Genomic DNA, 17,184 nt, shown 5'->3' with positions numbered 1-17,184 from the left:
AGACAAAAGATGGAAAACTGATTATAATACAGGATCCAAACACATGACAGGAGAGCAGCAGAACTGATCCTTCCATCCACTATACCCAATTACATTGCTGTACCCCACGCTATATAATTACAATGTCTCCCCCCTACAGCATAGGGTCTCTGTGCGAGCGGGGGGAGGGGGGCATGAGATCAGATGCCTCCTCTTCGGACATCCTCCTACAAACCGTATGTTACATCAGAGTCTGCTGGATGAGTGGAAAGCGTCCAACTTTCCATTATATGAAAAACAGAAGGATTCTGCACTGTAAGAAATCAATTGTAACAACTATTTATTCCTGGTATTTGGGAAACACCATGTAGGTACAGTTTTTAACTTTCACCTCGGCGTATTACTGTGGGAGGTGGAGAGGATTTAAAATTAGGATTTTTGCTAGAAACTTATAACCCCCAAACATTCTACATTGTTATAAAAAAAAAATATATATATATATATATATATATATATATATATATATATATATATATATATATATATATATATATATATATATATATATATATTTATTAATAATAATAATAATAATAATAATAATAATAATAATGCAAAGATCACTTCTTTTTTTTTTTATATCACACAGTATTTGCACAGCGTTTGTGCAAACGCAATTTTGGGAAAAAATACATTTTCGTGAAAAAAAAAGAAAAGAAAATTCAATCATTTCCACCAATATTTTTGTATAACGTGAAAGATGAGGTTACGCCAACATGTCACGCTTTAAAATAGCACACGCTTGTGGAATGGCAACAAGTTACGGTACTTAATAATCTCCATAGGCAACACTTTAAAAAGTTACCTGTTTAGAGTTACAGAGGAGGTCTAATGCTAGAAATATTGTTCTCGCTCGAACATTCGTGGTGATACCTCACATGTGTGGTGCGAATACTGTTTACATACGCGCTGAAGCGAATGCATACATGAGTCGCGTGCGCGTATGTAAACAGTATTCGCACCACACATGTGAGCTATCACCACGAACGTTAGAGCGAGAGCAATATTTCTAGCGCTAGACCTCCTCTAACTCTAAACAGGTAACTTTTTAAAGTGTTGCCTATGGAGATTATTAAGTACCGTAACTTGTTGCCATTCCACAAGCGTGTGCTATTTTAAAGCGTGACATGTTGGCGTAACCTCATCTTTCACGTTATACAAAAATATTGGTGGAAATGATTGAATTTTCTTTTTTCATGAAAATGTATTTTTTCCCAAAATTGCGTTTGCACAAACACTGTGCAAATACTGTGTGATATAAAAAAAAAAAAAAGTGATCTTTGCAATATTATTATATATTTTTTTTTTTAAATAGCACACGCTTGTGGAATGGCGACAAGTTACGGTAATAATCTCCATAGGCACCATGTGTGGTGCGAATACTATTAACATACGCGCACGCGACTCATGTATGCATTCACTTCTGCACGTGAGCACAGAAGGGCGGGGGGCTTTCATTTTTTTTTCAATTTATTTTACAACCTTTAATTAACCGTCCCTATAATTTTTATTTTTTCGTAATAACTTTTATTCCTTTTACAAGGAATGTAAACATCCCTTGTAGTAGAAATAAGGATGACAGGTCCTCTTCATGGAGAGATCTGGGGTCAAAGTTATAGTCAACAATCTATGGTGTGTGTATATATATATATATACACACACATACATACATACATACATACATACATACACACACACACACACACACACACACATCTGAAAATCGATCAATACTTATATGGGCCTCTCATTTCTTGAGACCTAAAAATGCCAGGACAGCACAAAAATCCCCCAAATGATTTGGAAAGTAGAAAGTCCAAGGTATTTAGTAAGAGGCATGTAGGGTTTTTTGAAGTTGTAATTTTTTTTGTCAAAATGTTTTACATACTGTCAGCAGTGATGAGGGACGATGAAAAAAAAAAAAAAAAAAAAAAAAAAAAAAAATGTAATATATAATATAAAAAAAAATAAAATAAAATGTAATATATAATATAAAAAAAAAAAAAAAAAATCAGTTATAAGCAATCATGGTGTGTGGAGGAAAAAAAAAAAATCCTCCCCAGAGATATATATATATATATATATATATATATATATATATATATATATATATATATATATATATATATATATATATATATATATATATATATATATATATATATATGGGGAGGATTTTTTTTTTTTTTTCCTCCACACACCATGATTGCTTATAACTGAATTTTATAGTTATAAGCAACCATTTTTTTCCAGAATAAAAAAAAAAAAAAAAAATACTTATTCAGGCTGGGTTTATACTCTATGGAGCCTGTTTACACATCTCTGGAGCGGCTCAGGTGCAAATTGGTCTGTTTAAGGTCTGAATTCAGCCCAAAAAATAAAATAAATAGTGCTTAAATTGGATCTGAAACTGTGACTGGAGTAGCACCAGACTCCTGCTGTGACCCGCTGCGTTCTCCAGCTATGCATTTTTAATGCTTTTCGCATTTTCCAGATTTGCACTACAGAACTTGTTCCATAGGAAACCATGTTAAATGGACTGTAGTGCAAATCTGCAAAATGCACTAAAACTGCATAGGTGTGAATCCAGGCTTAGGGTTTACTATTGTGATTAGCTGTGACTAGCCACAGCTAATCACACATGGTACAGATGGATGCGATTGGCCCTGTCATGTGATGACTGGCCAATCACAGAAGTACACAAAAATAAAACAAAAATTATGACTCAAAGCCTTTCATTGTGTACATCTCATGTGACCTGCTGTGATTGGCCACTGTAATCACATGGTAGCAGCAGCCTGCTGGTACAGCGGTCTGTCATCGGCTGTGTCTGCAGCCCCAATGGATAAATTAAGGCTGCTTTCACACTGCAGCGGGAGCGGCGTCGGCGGTAAAGTGCCGCTATTTTTAGCGGCGCTTTACCGTCGTTTTAGCGGCGGTGTGCGGGCGCTAGCGGGGTGGTTTTAACCCCCGCTAGCGGCCGAAAAGGGGTTAAACCCGCCCGCAAAGTGCCGCTGTAGCGGCGGTATTGCCGCGGTGTCCCATTGATTTCAATGGGTAGGAGCGGTGAATACACCGCTCCTTCACCGCTGCAAAGATGCGGCTAGCAGGACTTTTTTCACCGCCCTGCCAGCGCATCGCTCCAGTGTGAAAGCCCTCTGGCTTTCACACTGGAGTTAAAGGGGCCGTTTTTTTTCAGGCGTTACACAGGCGCTATTTTTAGCGCTGTAACGCCTGAATACCGCCCCAGTGTGAAAGCAGCCTAAGTGGGAGAGGGACCCCCCCCCCAGGAGCTACCAGGGTGGGCATGTAGCATAGGCTTTCCTGGCAGCCACTAGAAGTACAGAAGCACATAATATCTAAAAGATGGGAAACGCCAAATTAAACAACGACTACCAGACTGGTTGGAGGACACTTAGTGACTCAGCTCCCAAAAATGTATACATGGCTCTAGTAAGCACTCGTATTCTACAAGTACCTGTGTAGTAGTAATTATTTTTTCCATGCTATAAGAAAAAAAGGAGGCCATCAGATCTCACATTACTCTCATTAAAGATGTAATTAAATCATAGAAAGGGCAGCAATCAACTAGAGACCCACCCTGGTAGCTCAGTCTTCCATTAACCTTCTCCCCGGGTGCGAGGAGGAAGAGGATGAGGAGGAGGTTAATGGGAAGACTGAGCTACCAGGGCGTGTCTCTAGTTGATTGCTGCTTTTTCCATGATTCAATTACATCTTAATGAGAGAAATGTGAGATCCGATTGAGTCTCTACTTATAGCATGGAAAAAAAAAAAATAGCCACTCTTCACACAGGTACTTCCATTGGGAATGTGAGCGCTTACAAGAGCTAAATATATGTTTTAGGCTGGGTTCACACTGCTGCGGCTACGAGAACCGGATGTGATTCGCACCGCGCTGCAGTGCAAATCACATGCGATCTCTGTGCGATACGAGCTCAGCCATACAGATAGTATTGCTGAATTCGCATCGCACCCGCCCCAAACTCACACAGGACCCTTTTTTTGGTCCGCAGCAGAATCGGATCGCATGGGTGTTCACACCATGCGATCCGATTCCTGTCCAAGTTTTCAGATCGCACTGCGATATGCGAACTGATCTGGGGGTGTCATTAACGTTTCACTGACACTCCCAGCAGTTCGCATAGGGCAGTGTGAACTGCCGCCGGGAGGTATGCGATGCGGGAACCCACAGCGGATTCGCGGCGTTCCCGCATCGCTGCAGTGTGAACCCAGCCATAGGAGCTTAGCGACTAAGTGTGGCTCTAACCAGTCCGGTAACATTTAATTGTTAATTTGGAGTTTCTCATCTTCACTATATTGTGCGATTCCGATATGAATCCATAGTTGAGTGTCGGTTCCCACTAGCGCGATGCCAGACATCGCATGTAATTCGCAGCGCACGGCTGTTCACATTACATGCGATGTCTGTGCGGGTGCGATGTCAGTATGGCTGATATCGCACCGCATTCGGTCCAAAACACGCACAGGACCCTTTTTTCTGTTCGGACCAGAATCAGATCGCATGTGTGTTCACACACATGCGATCCGATTCATGTCCGAACTGTCAGTTCGCAGTGCGATATGCGAGCTGAAATGGGGGTGTCGTTAACATATGACACTCCCCATCAGATCGCATATGGCAGTGTGAACTGCCCTGCGTGTAAAGTGCGATGTGGGAATCCGCAGTTGATTCGCAGGGTTCTCGCATCGCACTAGTGTGAACCGGCACCGATACATCTTGGGCACCAACTTTTCCAGTGGCTACCAGGAAAGCGATGCTAGGCGATCCTAGATACCCAACCATGGTGCCTCCTTGGGTCCCCCTCCCACTTCATTTACCCGCTGGGGGTGCAGAAACAGAGGGTGCAGCTTTTGAGTAAAAACTTTAATATAGGACATGATAAATGAAGGCAGGGCCATAGACCGTGCAAATTTCTTTCCTGAAACCATTGGGTTGTTCTGTGACCGCTGTGTGCTTTGGACAAAACTGATCACAGACCAAACGTAAAGAGCCAATCACAGCGGCCCTTTACCATGTGATCAGCTGCATACAATCATAGCTGATCACATGTAAACCAACGGCGGTTGTTGGCATTTCATTTCCTCAACGTTGTAACAGTACGAGGAAAGGAAAGCGGATAACCGGCTATCCTGTGACAGGGGACATTTACACTGATAATCAGGACACTCCCGATTATCAGTTCAGAAAAATTACTTATTTACTAAAATTTCATAAAGAAAAAATAAATAATAATTCCCCCCTCAAAAAAGTTTTTTTTTTCTCAATTTTCAGTCTGTGTAGTAAAAAAATAAACCCAGTGGTGATTAAAAACCACCAAAAGAAAGCAGTATTTGTATAAAAAAATAAAAATAAATCATGAAAATTTTATATGGGTACAGTGTTGCATGACTGCGCAATTGTCAAAGTGTGAAAGTGCTGAAAATTGGCCTGGGCAGGAAGGGGTAAATAGGTCAAATAGGTAAAAAAAACAAACGAACACACACACACACACACACACACACTTTATCTGGCTCCTAGATATCAAGGTAAAATTTGTCAAGTCCAATTTATAGTGCCTTGAAAAAAAGTATTCATACCCCTTGAAATTTTCCACATTTTGCCATGACAAAAAAAAATAAAAAATTTGAACATTTTCAAAGGCTATGAATCATTTTTCAATAGTTTTTTTGGTTTTATGTTTAATTAAAATGAGGAATACTCATTAAAAAGGGGGCGTTAGCGGGAGGAGGGCCTGGGCGAGCAACAAGACCGTAAAACTCGACAGATTATGGTATGGGGTGTGTGGAGGGGGAACAATAGGGAAAAAAAAAGAAAAAAATAGGGTGCCCCAGAACTGTACAGTACAAAGAAGGCTGCCGATAGACGCGTGCGACTTCTGATCAGCAAACACTCCCATTTGGCAGAAGTCGATTGCTGGACTGGCCTTTTGTCAAGCAGAAATGGCCATAAAATGGATCAAAGTTTGGCTGGTTGCTGCTGAACTGCCCGAGTTTGGATCCATCAATGGCCGGCTGAACACTGAATATATACCAGTGTGATGGAGAACCTTGGCACCCCAGATGTATTGGAACTACGTTTCCCCATGATGCTCATGCACTCTGCAGTTGTAGGTGAGCATCATGGGAAACGTAGTTCCAAAACATCTGGGGGGAAAGGGTCGCCATCACTGCTGTATAGCAACCGTAGGGTCCTGGAAGGGTAAAGTACAGAGAACACTGTATGATGGGGTCACAAGGCTGTATAGTACAGAGAGCAATGACAACAGGGGATCCAAAAGAATACAGAAAACATGGGGGGGGCTGGAACTGTACATTACATAAAGCCTGCGTATACCGGGGAGGGGGGCCCTGGAACTGTACAGAAAAACTGTGTATACTGGGGGCCCCCCGGGACTGTACAGTACAGAAAAACACTGTATACCGGAGGGGGCTGGAACTGTACAGTACAGAAAACCCGTGCATACCAGGGGGCCCCCCGGGGCTGTACAGTACAGAAAAGCACTGTATACCGGAGGCCCCCCCCCCCCAGACTGTACAGTACAGAAAAGCACTGTATACCGGAGGGGGCCCCCCTGCAGACTGTACAACATACACACCCCGGAATGGCAGAGATGGGCAGCAGATCGCACAGTGTGGATTTTGGAAGCGTAGCTCTGGGAACGGGCGGCACATTAATGAGTCAATTAGGGAGGGCGACACATTCCAGACGTCTCCATGCTTCACCGAACATCAACAGCCTGCTTCATTACCCATCCCCCACACTGCAACCTGGGTCTGCCCAATCACAATGCTGGCAGTGTGTAGACACACATCAGGAATCACCCAATGAACAGACAAAGATCAAGGTCACCATCCTATCGTAATCCAGACACCAGAAAATGGGGCTTCCAGAATACAGGCATGGAAATCAAGGATTACAATCCAATCACTGCAGAGACATAGAAATCGGGTCAGCTTCCCATCATTGTGCACAATGGAGACTCTGATTTTTTTTTTTTGGGGGGGGGGGGGGGGGGGGTCACCCTCTCACAGTCCAAGCCGTTTGCAGACACAGAGATCAGTTACGGTTCCGGCAGCGCACAGCAGGCGGTTAATGATACACCCAGGAATGGCGCACATGGCATTCCCAGCATGCCGATCACACCTCAATCTACACCCTTGTAGGTGACAGCTGCCTCCACACCCCTCCATGCACTGCACATCATCCGCAGCAACTGCAGATTTACCCCCCCCCAGGGGGCGGCCATGACAGATGGCGAGGACCCTGCAAGGGTATCAGTCTGCACACAGCTGAATCCTAAATTCACCCACACGGCCAGCCTGAAAAAAAATTAAAAAAAAACAACTTCTTCATCCTGGAAAATTGCTGGAATGGGCGGCTGAGCAGTTAAACATTTTCCCACATTCCGGCTGCTGGAGCAGATTGGAGTTATTTTTAAAGATTTTTTTTTCCTTCGGTAGCCGGATTGAGCAGCTGCCAAACAGAGGGGAATATGTCAGATCTAAATGTAGTATAATAAAATATTAATAGTATTATAAAATTGTAATAATAATAATAATAAGTAATAATCTGGTTCAGTGTTTCTCTGTACAGCACTACAGACTGTGTCAGCGCTATATAAATTAAATAATATTATCATTATTATTATTATACAAGGGGTTCTAAAGCCTTAAAGTGGTTGTAAACCCTTACAAACCACTTTGACCTACAGGTAAGCCTAGGATTAAGGCTTACCTGTAGGTCCAAGAAATATCTCCTAAACCTACACGGTTTAAGAGAGAGTTGCCAAAACGCCTGCGCCGAAGACAGCAGCGCACAGGCGCACTGAGCGCGCCGCTGTCAACGGCGATATGGCGCAAGTGGCGGCTCCCGTGCGCACGCGCGGGAGTGAGGTCATCGCAGCTTCGGCGAACGACAGCGCCGGAGCAGCGAGACCCACTGAGAAGATGGACGCTCCGTACACAAGGGGACAGCGGTGACTTCGCTGGCTCCTGTGTCAGGTAAGTGACACATAATGGACTACTATGCGATGCACTATGTTGTACTATGCGATGCATAGTAGTCCATTATGCTTTACCTTTCCAGGGAATCAAAGAGGAAGTAAACTCATCAGGGTTTACTGCCTCTTTAAGGTTTTTCACCCAAGGGTCAGTTCATACCACATGCAGTCCAGTGCGTGTTTTTTCTGCATCAAAAATGCATAAAAAGTCGGTTATATGGTTTTTAATGACATAGTTCACACCAGTGCTTTCAGTGCTTCTCCTGCACTGGAACGGAAAGCTGTAAAAAGCATCAAAAATGCACTGGAACACCCATGTTCTTATTTAAGGGAGGAAAAAAAAAAAAAAAAACGGGGGGGGAGGAGGTTGGGGGGGAATTAACGCACTGGAACGCATCAAAAACGTGCATGCAAAAAAGACATCTAGAGCGCATCCGGACTGCGTTTCTTTTCTGACCCCTAAAATATTCTATGCATGAAGGTGAAAAACAAACATTCTGTGGTGCAAAACTCTCTCCCTGAGGCCAATTCGATCCAGTGATGTGCACGAGAGCAGCGGTCTCCCTCTTTCCTGGACAGATTGTCGCTCAATTGCTGAGCGAGCGGTGGGGGGGGGGGGGGGGGGGGTCAGAAGGGGAGGCTGGGTGGCTTTGCGTTTATAGATGCAGGCAGGGCGGCTCGGGAGCAAGTATGCAGGAGTGCCCCCCCCCCCCACCCTGGAAAGCGTGTTTTCCATGAGGCCACTTGCCAAAGAGGAGCCTGCAGTGCCGGTGGGGGAGCCTAGAAGAGGAGGACCCAGGCTTTGCACAGAGCAGGTAAGTTTAAGTTTTATTACGTTTTTTATTAAAACAGGAATATAAAAAAATAAAAAAAAATAAAAAAGGGAAAAAGAAGCTTTAATGTCACTTTAATAATAGTGTGTGACTGGGGGCACAGATTGATGTGACTGGCTCAGTGTTCTCTTTACAACACTGTGGTATATGCCAGAGCTATATAAATGTATAATAATAAGTGACGGGGGGGGGGGGGGGGGGGGGGGGGTCAGTCAGAGTGTAAGCTCTTCTGGTACAGAGACTGATATGACTGGCTCAGTGTTCTCTGTACAGCACTGCGGTATATGCCAGAGCTATATAAATGTATAATAAGAATAATAGTGACTGGGGGGAGTACCAGAGGAGCTTACACTCTAATGTCCTCGCTAGTCACACAATATTATTATAAAATTTTACACAGCGCCAACACATTCCATAGTACTGTAGAGAAAACACTGAGCCAGTCACTGCACCAGAGGAGCTTACACTCTAATGCCCACCACAGTCGCACACTATTTTTAATAAACCTTTATATAGCTCTGACATATACAGCAGTGCTGTACAGAGAATTGTGAGCCACTCACATTAGTCTGATGTGACTGGCTCAGTGTTCTCTGTACAGTACTGTGGTATATGCTAGAGCTATATAAATGTATAATAAATGTGTGACTGTTGAGTGGATATGAGAGTGTAAGCTCCTCTGGTACAGAGACGGATGTAATGGCTCGGTGTTCCCTGTAAAGCACTATGGAATATGTCACAGTTATATAAACATATAATAATGGGAGGAACATTAGAGTGTAAGCTCCTCTGGTTCAGTGGCTTATGGGACTGGCTCCTTGTTCTCTGTACAGCAATATCGACTATGTCACAGGTAAATAAATGTAGAACAGTGGGGAGGAACATTAGAGTGTAAGTTCCTCTGGTACAGAGACTGATGCGACTGTCTCGGTGTTCTCTGTAGAACACTATGGAATACGTCAGAGCTATATAAATGTATGGAAAAACAAAATGCAAAGAATCTTCTTGCTGCGACTTCATTTCCAGCAGGTTACACTGTGTACCCGACATAATGTGAAGGTCATGTCCATCCTCTGGGTTTAGCCCTCCCCTCTCTCTCTGGGCTGCTGAGCAGTTAAACATTTTCCCACATTCCTGCAGCTGGAGGAGCGCGGAGTTATTTTTAAAGGTTTCTCCTTCAATTGTCAGATTGAGCAGCTGCCAAGCGGAGGAATTTCCTGCCCCCCCCCCCCCCCATGCCCGGGCTGTGTACACTGTCATTATACAGAGGAGCGGATACTCTGCAGTCATGGAAACGGCCCCTGTAAGGGGAAAGGAAACCACGGAGGAGAATGACTTGTGTATATTTTATTGCAGATTGTTCACCGAGGTCACAGACCCCGAGATATTTCCAGATTCTCAGGAGAAACGAGACTGGAAACCAGAGATTGTATCCATTGGTGGGAGCATCTACCGATCGTAACACTGACCAGATATTGGGGTGACCAAACCAGACTAGTCCGCATCATTATAGGGTGCCCACCATGAAATTAACCTTCCACACCCCCCCAGAATAGACACCCATCATCACCACTATAATGCAAGTCTGTGAAAAACCCAATATCACACACACACACACAAAACAAGGAAGGGAGGGCCCCCCACGCACAAAACAAGGGGGGCCCCCCTGCACACAGAAAAAGATATTCTCCCCCCACATAGAAAATGAGGGGAACCCTGATATTCTCCCTCCCTCATAGAAAATGAGGGGAACCCTGATATCCCCCCCTTATAGAAAATGAGGGGAACCCTGATATTCTCCCTCCCCATAGAAAATGAGAGGACCCCTGGTATTCCCCCCCCATAGAAGACGAGGGGACCCCCGATCTTCTCCCTCTCCCCCCATAGAAAACGAGGGGACTCCCGATCTTCTCCCTCTCATCAAAAAACGAGGGGACCCCTGATACTCTCCCTCTCCCCATAAAAAATTAGGCGAACCCCCAATCTTCTCCCTCTCCCCCCATAAAAAAAAAAAAAAAGAGGGGACTCCTGATATTCTCCCCCGCATAGAAGACGAAGGGACCCCTGATATTCCCCCCCATAGAAGACGAGGGGACCCCCGATATTCTCCCTCACCCCCCCATAGAAAACGAGGGCACCCCCGATATATTCTCCCTCTCCCCCCATAGAAAACGAGGGGACCCCCGATCTTCTCCCTCCCATCAAAAAAACGAGGGGACCCGATACTCTCCCTCTCCCCATAGAAAATTAGGGGACCCCCAATCTTCTCCCTCTCCCCCCATAGAAGACAAGGGTACCCCCCATATTCTTCCTCTCCGCATAGACGACAAGGGGACCCCTGATATTCTCCTCTCCCACTGCATAAAAAAAAAAAACGAGGGGACCCCTGATATTCTCCCCCCTCCCCCGCACACACAGAAAACAAGGCAGGGGGACCCCTGATTCTCTCAAATAAAAAAATAAATAAAAAAACAAGGGAGGGGGTCCACCTATATCTTCCCCCCTCCCCCAGGACAGAAAACAAAAGTGGGACCCCTGATATCACCCCCATATTCCTCTGACACAAAATGTAGAGCAGACCCCAATGTTACCCTCATACAGAGAAAGAGGGAGGGGGCCCCAATATTTCCCCCCGACAGAATGGCAGAGCAGACTGTTTCCATTATACAGAGAATGAGGGAGGGGACCCCCAATATTCCCCCATCAGAGAACAGCGGATAAAACCCTCAATATCCCCCCCCCCCCCTCACACTCACACAACGGTGGAGGGGCCCCCCCCCCCCCCACAGAGAACAGTGAATGAGAGCCCTGAGCTCCTGCAATACACAGAGAACATTGAGGGGGAGGGAGGGGCAATATTTTCCTGACACAGAGAATGGAGGGAGTGGGTACCGCCGTCGCCAAAACAGTTCGGCTTCTGTACAATGTGCGTCTGTCTGGCCGGCAGGTCTCGGCACGTCTGACGCTTTACAAGGCGTCTAATGATCGTCTGCAGACACTTCCTAATCTGACAGCACTGGAGTGCCGCGTACCGCACTACCCCTATTAATAGAGCCACGCCGCTGATAATGGGGGGCCCTCTGGAGAAAGGACATATTACAGGAAGGTGAAGAGACTCTCTGGGGGAAAGAAGCAGCAGCATAGAGGTAGTAGGGAAGAGAGAGGACGTCGGAGGATGCAGGGCAGATCTGGTGATGGGTACGGTGTTGGATCTGATAACAGGAGGGCTCAGTATCCGATTCTCACCTCGGCGTGTCCCCCGGAGGAGAGGACCTTGCTGCACATCTCACATTTCAGACAGAATCGGTGCCAGTTCTTCCCCAGAGAGCTGACCTTCTCCGCTGCAAGAGAAAAAAACACAGAAAAACACAGACTCATTATTCTTCATAGTGCCAGACCTACAAAACAAAAAAAAACAAAAAAAAAGTGTGTGCCAGACCTACAATACCCCACCGTTGTATACGGCGAGCGCCAGACCTACAAAACCCCACCGTGGCACACGGCGAGCGCCAGACCTACAAAACCCCACCGTGGCACACGGCGAGCGCCAGACCTACAAAACCCCACCGTGGCACACGGCGAGCGCCAGACCTACAAAACCCCACCGTGGCACACGGCGAGCGCCAGACCTACAAAACCCCACCGTGGCACACGGCGTGCGCCAGACCTACAAAACCCCACCGTGGCACACGGCGTGCGCCAGACCTACAAAACCCCACCGTGGCACACGGCGTGCGCCAGACCTACAAAACCCCACCGTGGCACACGGCGTGCGCCAGACCTACAAAACCCCACCGTGGCACACGGCGTGCGCCAGACCTACAAAAACCCACCGTGGCACACGGCGTGCGCCAGACCTACAAAAACCCACCGTGGCACACGGCGTGCGCCAGACCTACAAAAACCCACCGTGGCACACGGCGTGCGCCAGACCTACAAAAACCCACCGTGGCACACGGCGTGCGCCAGACCTACAAAAACCCACCGTGGCACACGGCGTGCGCCAGACCTACAAAAACCCACCGTGGCACACGGCGTGCGCCAGACCTACAAAAACCCACCGTGGCACACGGCGTGCGCCAGACCTACAAAAACCCACCGTGGCACACGGCGTGCGCCAGACCTACAAAAACCCACCGTGGCACACGGCGTGCGCCAGACCTACAAAAACCCACCGTGGCACACGGCGTGCGCCAGACCTACAAAAACCCACCGTGGCACACGGCGTGCGCCAGACCTACAAAAACCCACCGTGGCACACGGCGTGCGCCAGACCTACAAAAACCCACCGTGGCACACGGCGTGCGCCAGACCTACAAAAACCCACCGTGGCACACGGCGTGCGCCAGACCTACAAAACCCCACCGCGGCACACGGCGTGCGCCAGACCTACAAAAACCCACCGTGGCACACGGCGTGCGCCAGACCTACAAAACCCCACCGTGGTATACGGCGTGCGCCAGACCTTCAATACCCCCACTGTAGTATACGGCATGCGCCAGACCTTCAATACCCCCACTGTAGTATACGGCGTGCGCCAGACCTTCAATACCCCCACCGTGGTACACGGCGTGCTCCAGACCTACAATACCCCACCGTGGTACACGGCGTGCGACAAACCCCCTTCACGTTACATGGTGTGGGCCAGACAAACCCCCTTCACGTTACATGGTGTGGGCCAGACAAACCCCCTTCACGTTACATGGTGTGGGCCAAACAAACCCCATCACCACATACGGTGTGTTAAACCCAGACAAACCTTTTTACAATAAGCCTGCCTTTATCCCCCACCTGTCTGCTTCCTGTAGTGGCCGACACCATAGAGCTGAACACGCAGCTACTCTCCTACTGCTAGGACAACAACATTATACTGATGCCAGGTCCTCCTGGGTGTCGTGAGGGGAGCGACGAGGACGGGTCCTCCTGGGTGTCGTAGAATGAGTGATAACCATCGCCCTGTTCCCAATGGAGCCCAGTGGTTATCATTACTTTGGTACGGAACTATGGGTGCCACTACTACCGACTTTCTCCTGAAGGCGGTAGCTGCCCATCTATCATCCTGATCCTTCAGTGTCAATATCACATTAGGTCCATGACATGGACTGAATTAACAGATTGGAGCTTATGACTTTGCTGGATGAATGGAAGTACTAAAAAAGTACCTGTAGTGTATACGTATCGAACTGCGGGGGATGAGGGACTAGCTACCAGTATTGCCTATGGTCTCCCTGCAGATTATCTTTTCTGGCCATCTTGGTACATGCAGGGCTTTGCTTCCTTTTTATCAGAAGAGCCCCAACCCCCTCCCCCCGATGACTGTTCTGTACCTACTGCACCACTCATCACCCAACCAGATGAAGTGAAAGCAGGGAGATCCTTGCACTGCAGGTCCTCAGGTACAGTTTCCACTCCAGCAAGGAGAAGAGAGCAGCAGAGGAGTGATATCACCCAATCCCACACTCTATCTGGGGGGGGGGGGGGGGGGGGGGGGGGGAACGACTGGCAGTCAGACAGCAGTGCCTTAGATGATCGCCTACTGAAGATATACAGCTGTGAGCCCACAGAACAGGAGTGCCTAGGCACTACTATCACCACTACCAGCTACCGGGGGAGGAGGGGCTGAAAAAGGTGTTCTCAGGGCACCAACTGGGATTTCTAGATCTTCCCTATAACATAGAAAATCTGTCGCACTTGGACAATTCCCATCTACCCCACCCCCCACCACAATCATCACTGTGCAGGATGGAGGTTATATCACACACACCCAATGGAGATGATGGGGGTTATATCACACACGCACACAGTGGGGGGTTTAGGGTTGTAGCAGACATGCACACATAGTGAAGGGGGAGATGATAGGGGTTATATCAGACACACACCCAATTGGGATAATGGGTGGGTGATGGGGGTTATATCACACACACCCAATGGAGATAATGGGGGGGTGATGGGGGTTATATCACACACACACCCAATGGGGATAATGGGGGGGTGATGGGGGTTATATCACACACACCCAATGGGGATAATGGGGGGGTGATGGGGGTTATATCACACACACCCAATGGAGATAATGGGGGTTATAGCACACACGCACACAGTGTGTGTGTGTGTGTGTGTGTGTGTGGGGGGGGGGGGGGGGGGGAGAGATGATGGGAGTTACATCACACACACCCAATGGAGGAGATGATGGGGGTTATATCAAAGACATTGGAAGAGGGGTGATGGGGGTTATATCACACATACCCAATGGAGATAATGGGGGTTAAATCACACACACACACACACACACACACACACACACACACACACACGGTGTGTGTGTGTGGGGGGGGGGGGAGAGAGAGAGATGATTGGAGTTACATCACACACACCCAGTGGAGGAGATGATGGGGGTTATATTAGATACACAGTGGAAGGGATGGCTGGTGAGGGTTGTAGCAGACATGCACACATTGTGAAGGGGGAGATGGTGGGGGTTATATTACACACACAAAGTGAAGGAGGGGGGGGGGGGGGGGGAGATGATTGGAGTTACATCACACACACCCAAAGGAGCAGATGATGGGGGTTATATTAGATACACAGTGGAGGGGATGGATGGTGAGGGTTGTAGCAGACATGTACACATAGTGAAGGGGGAGATGATGGGGGTTATATCAGATACACAGTGGAGGGGGGTGATGGGGGTTATATCACACACACCCAATGGAGATAATGGGGGTTAAATCACACACACAGTGTGTGTGTGTGTGTGTGTGTGTGTGTGTGTGGGGGGGAGATGATGGGAGTTACATCACACACACCCAATGGAGGAGATGATGGGGGTTATATCAGATACACCGTGGAAGGGATGGATGGTGAGGGTTGTAGCAGACATGCACACTTTGTGAAGGGGGAGATGATGGGGGTTATATCACACACACACACACGGAGGGGGGGGGGGGTAATGGGGGTTATATCAGACACACACCCAATGGAGATAATGGGGGTTATTGCACACAGACACAATGGAGCAGATGGTGGGGGTTATATCACACACACAAAGTGGGGGGGGGGGGGGGGGGTGATGGGAGTTACATTACACACACCCAAAGGAGCAGATGATGAGGGTTATATCAGATAAACAGTGGAGGGGATGGATGGTGAGGGTTGTAAAAGACATGCAAACATGGTGATGGGGGAGATGATAGGGGTTATATCACACACACACCCAAAGGAGATAATGGGGGGTTCTCACGGACTCACCGAAGTAGACGGTCTTCTGGCACCGGGGACACTGGGAGCTCATCGTACAGCCGCCTCCTCAGATCACCTGACAGAAATGATAGGAACGAAGCTCCCGCGTAGCATCCCTGCGCGAGATCCCGCCCATCTCCGCATCGAGACCCCGCCCATCTCCGCCCCTCATCCTCATTCCTTCCCAGCCAAGTCAAGGGTTTCTTGCCGAAAGGATCCGCCCCTAACCTAGAGACCCCGCCTGTCTGGTACCTGGCCCCGCCCCCCTGTCAGGCTGTCACAGTAGCTGATTTTGAATTTCTGAACTCCCCTCCTTCCCTCCTCCCCTCCTTCCCTTGATATTACCTTTTGATCCTGCCAGCAAGTCTATTATTTCCCCCCAAACATCTAATTTTCTTGAAAGCAGAGACCCCGGAGAATAAAATTGTGCTTGTTGCAATTTGTTATGAACAGTCATTTTTAAAAGAGAATTTTTTTCAGGAAAAAAATACACTTTAATATATATATATATATATATATATATATATATATATATATATATATATATTTTATTTTTTATTTTTATTTTTATTTTTTTGCACAAAAGCACAATAGAATACCAAGTTTTTCTGCTTACAGATTGCACACATACTACAAGAGATGCGAAGAGACTGCTAACATGATACAGGAGATGCGAAGAGACTGCTGACATGATAAAAGAGATGTGAAGAAGAGATTGCTGACATGATACAAGAGATGTGAAGAGATTGCTGACATGATACAGGAGATGTGAAGAGACTGCTGACATGATACAGGAGATGTGAAGAGACTGCTAACATGATACAGGAGATGCGAAGAGACTGCTGACATGATAAAAGAGATGTGAAGAGATTGCTGACATGATACAAGAGATGTGAAGAGATTGCTGACATGATACAAGAGATGTGAAGAGACTGTTGACGTGATACAAGAGATGTGAAGAGACTGTTGACATGATACAAGAGATGTGAAGAGATTGCTGACATGATACAAGAGATGTAAAGAGACTGAAG

At 47.0% G+C, this 17,184-nt stretch overlaps 1 protein-coding gene across 1 annotated transcript in view; it reads right to left on the bottom strand.

Moving 5' to 3' along the window:
- The window catches only part of CRIP3 (cysteine rich protein 3), a 29,167-nt gene extending 12,839 nt beyond the window's left edge, over positions 1 to 16,328 (bottom strand). The window contains exons 1-2 of the mRNA XM_077485458.1: positions 16,163 to 16,328; positions 12,161 to 12,255 (exon numbers count right to left, since the gene is read on the bottom strand). Coding sequence (XP_077341584.1) covers positions 12,161 to 12,255; positions 16,163 to 16,205 — 138 coding nt within the window. The 5' untranslated portion in view covers positions 16,206 to 16,328. The remainder of the gene's footprint in view (positions 1 to 12,160; positions 12,256 to 16,162) is intronic.
- Positions 16,329 to 17,184: the final 856 nt, after the last annotated feature.

The sequence above is a fragment of the Lithobates pipiens genome, unplaced genomic scaffold (genome assembly GCF_037356315.1).
Source record: "Lithobates pipiens isolate NorthernLeopardFrog02 unplaced genomic scaffold, aLitPip1_a1.2 Scaffold_18, whole genome shotgun sequence".
NCBI classification, from domain to species: domain Eukaryota; kingdom Metazoa; phylum Chordata; class Amphibia; order Anura; family Ranidae; genus Lithobates; species Lithobates pipiens.
The sequence above is the reverse complement of the archived record's forward strand: the minus strand, read 5'-3'. Positions and strand labels throughout refer to the sequence as shown.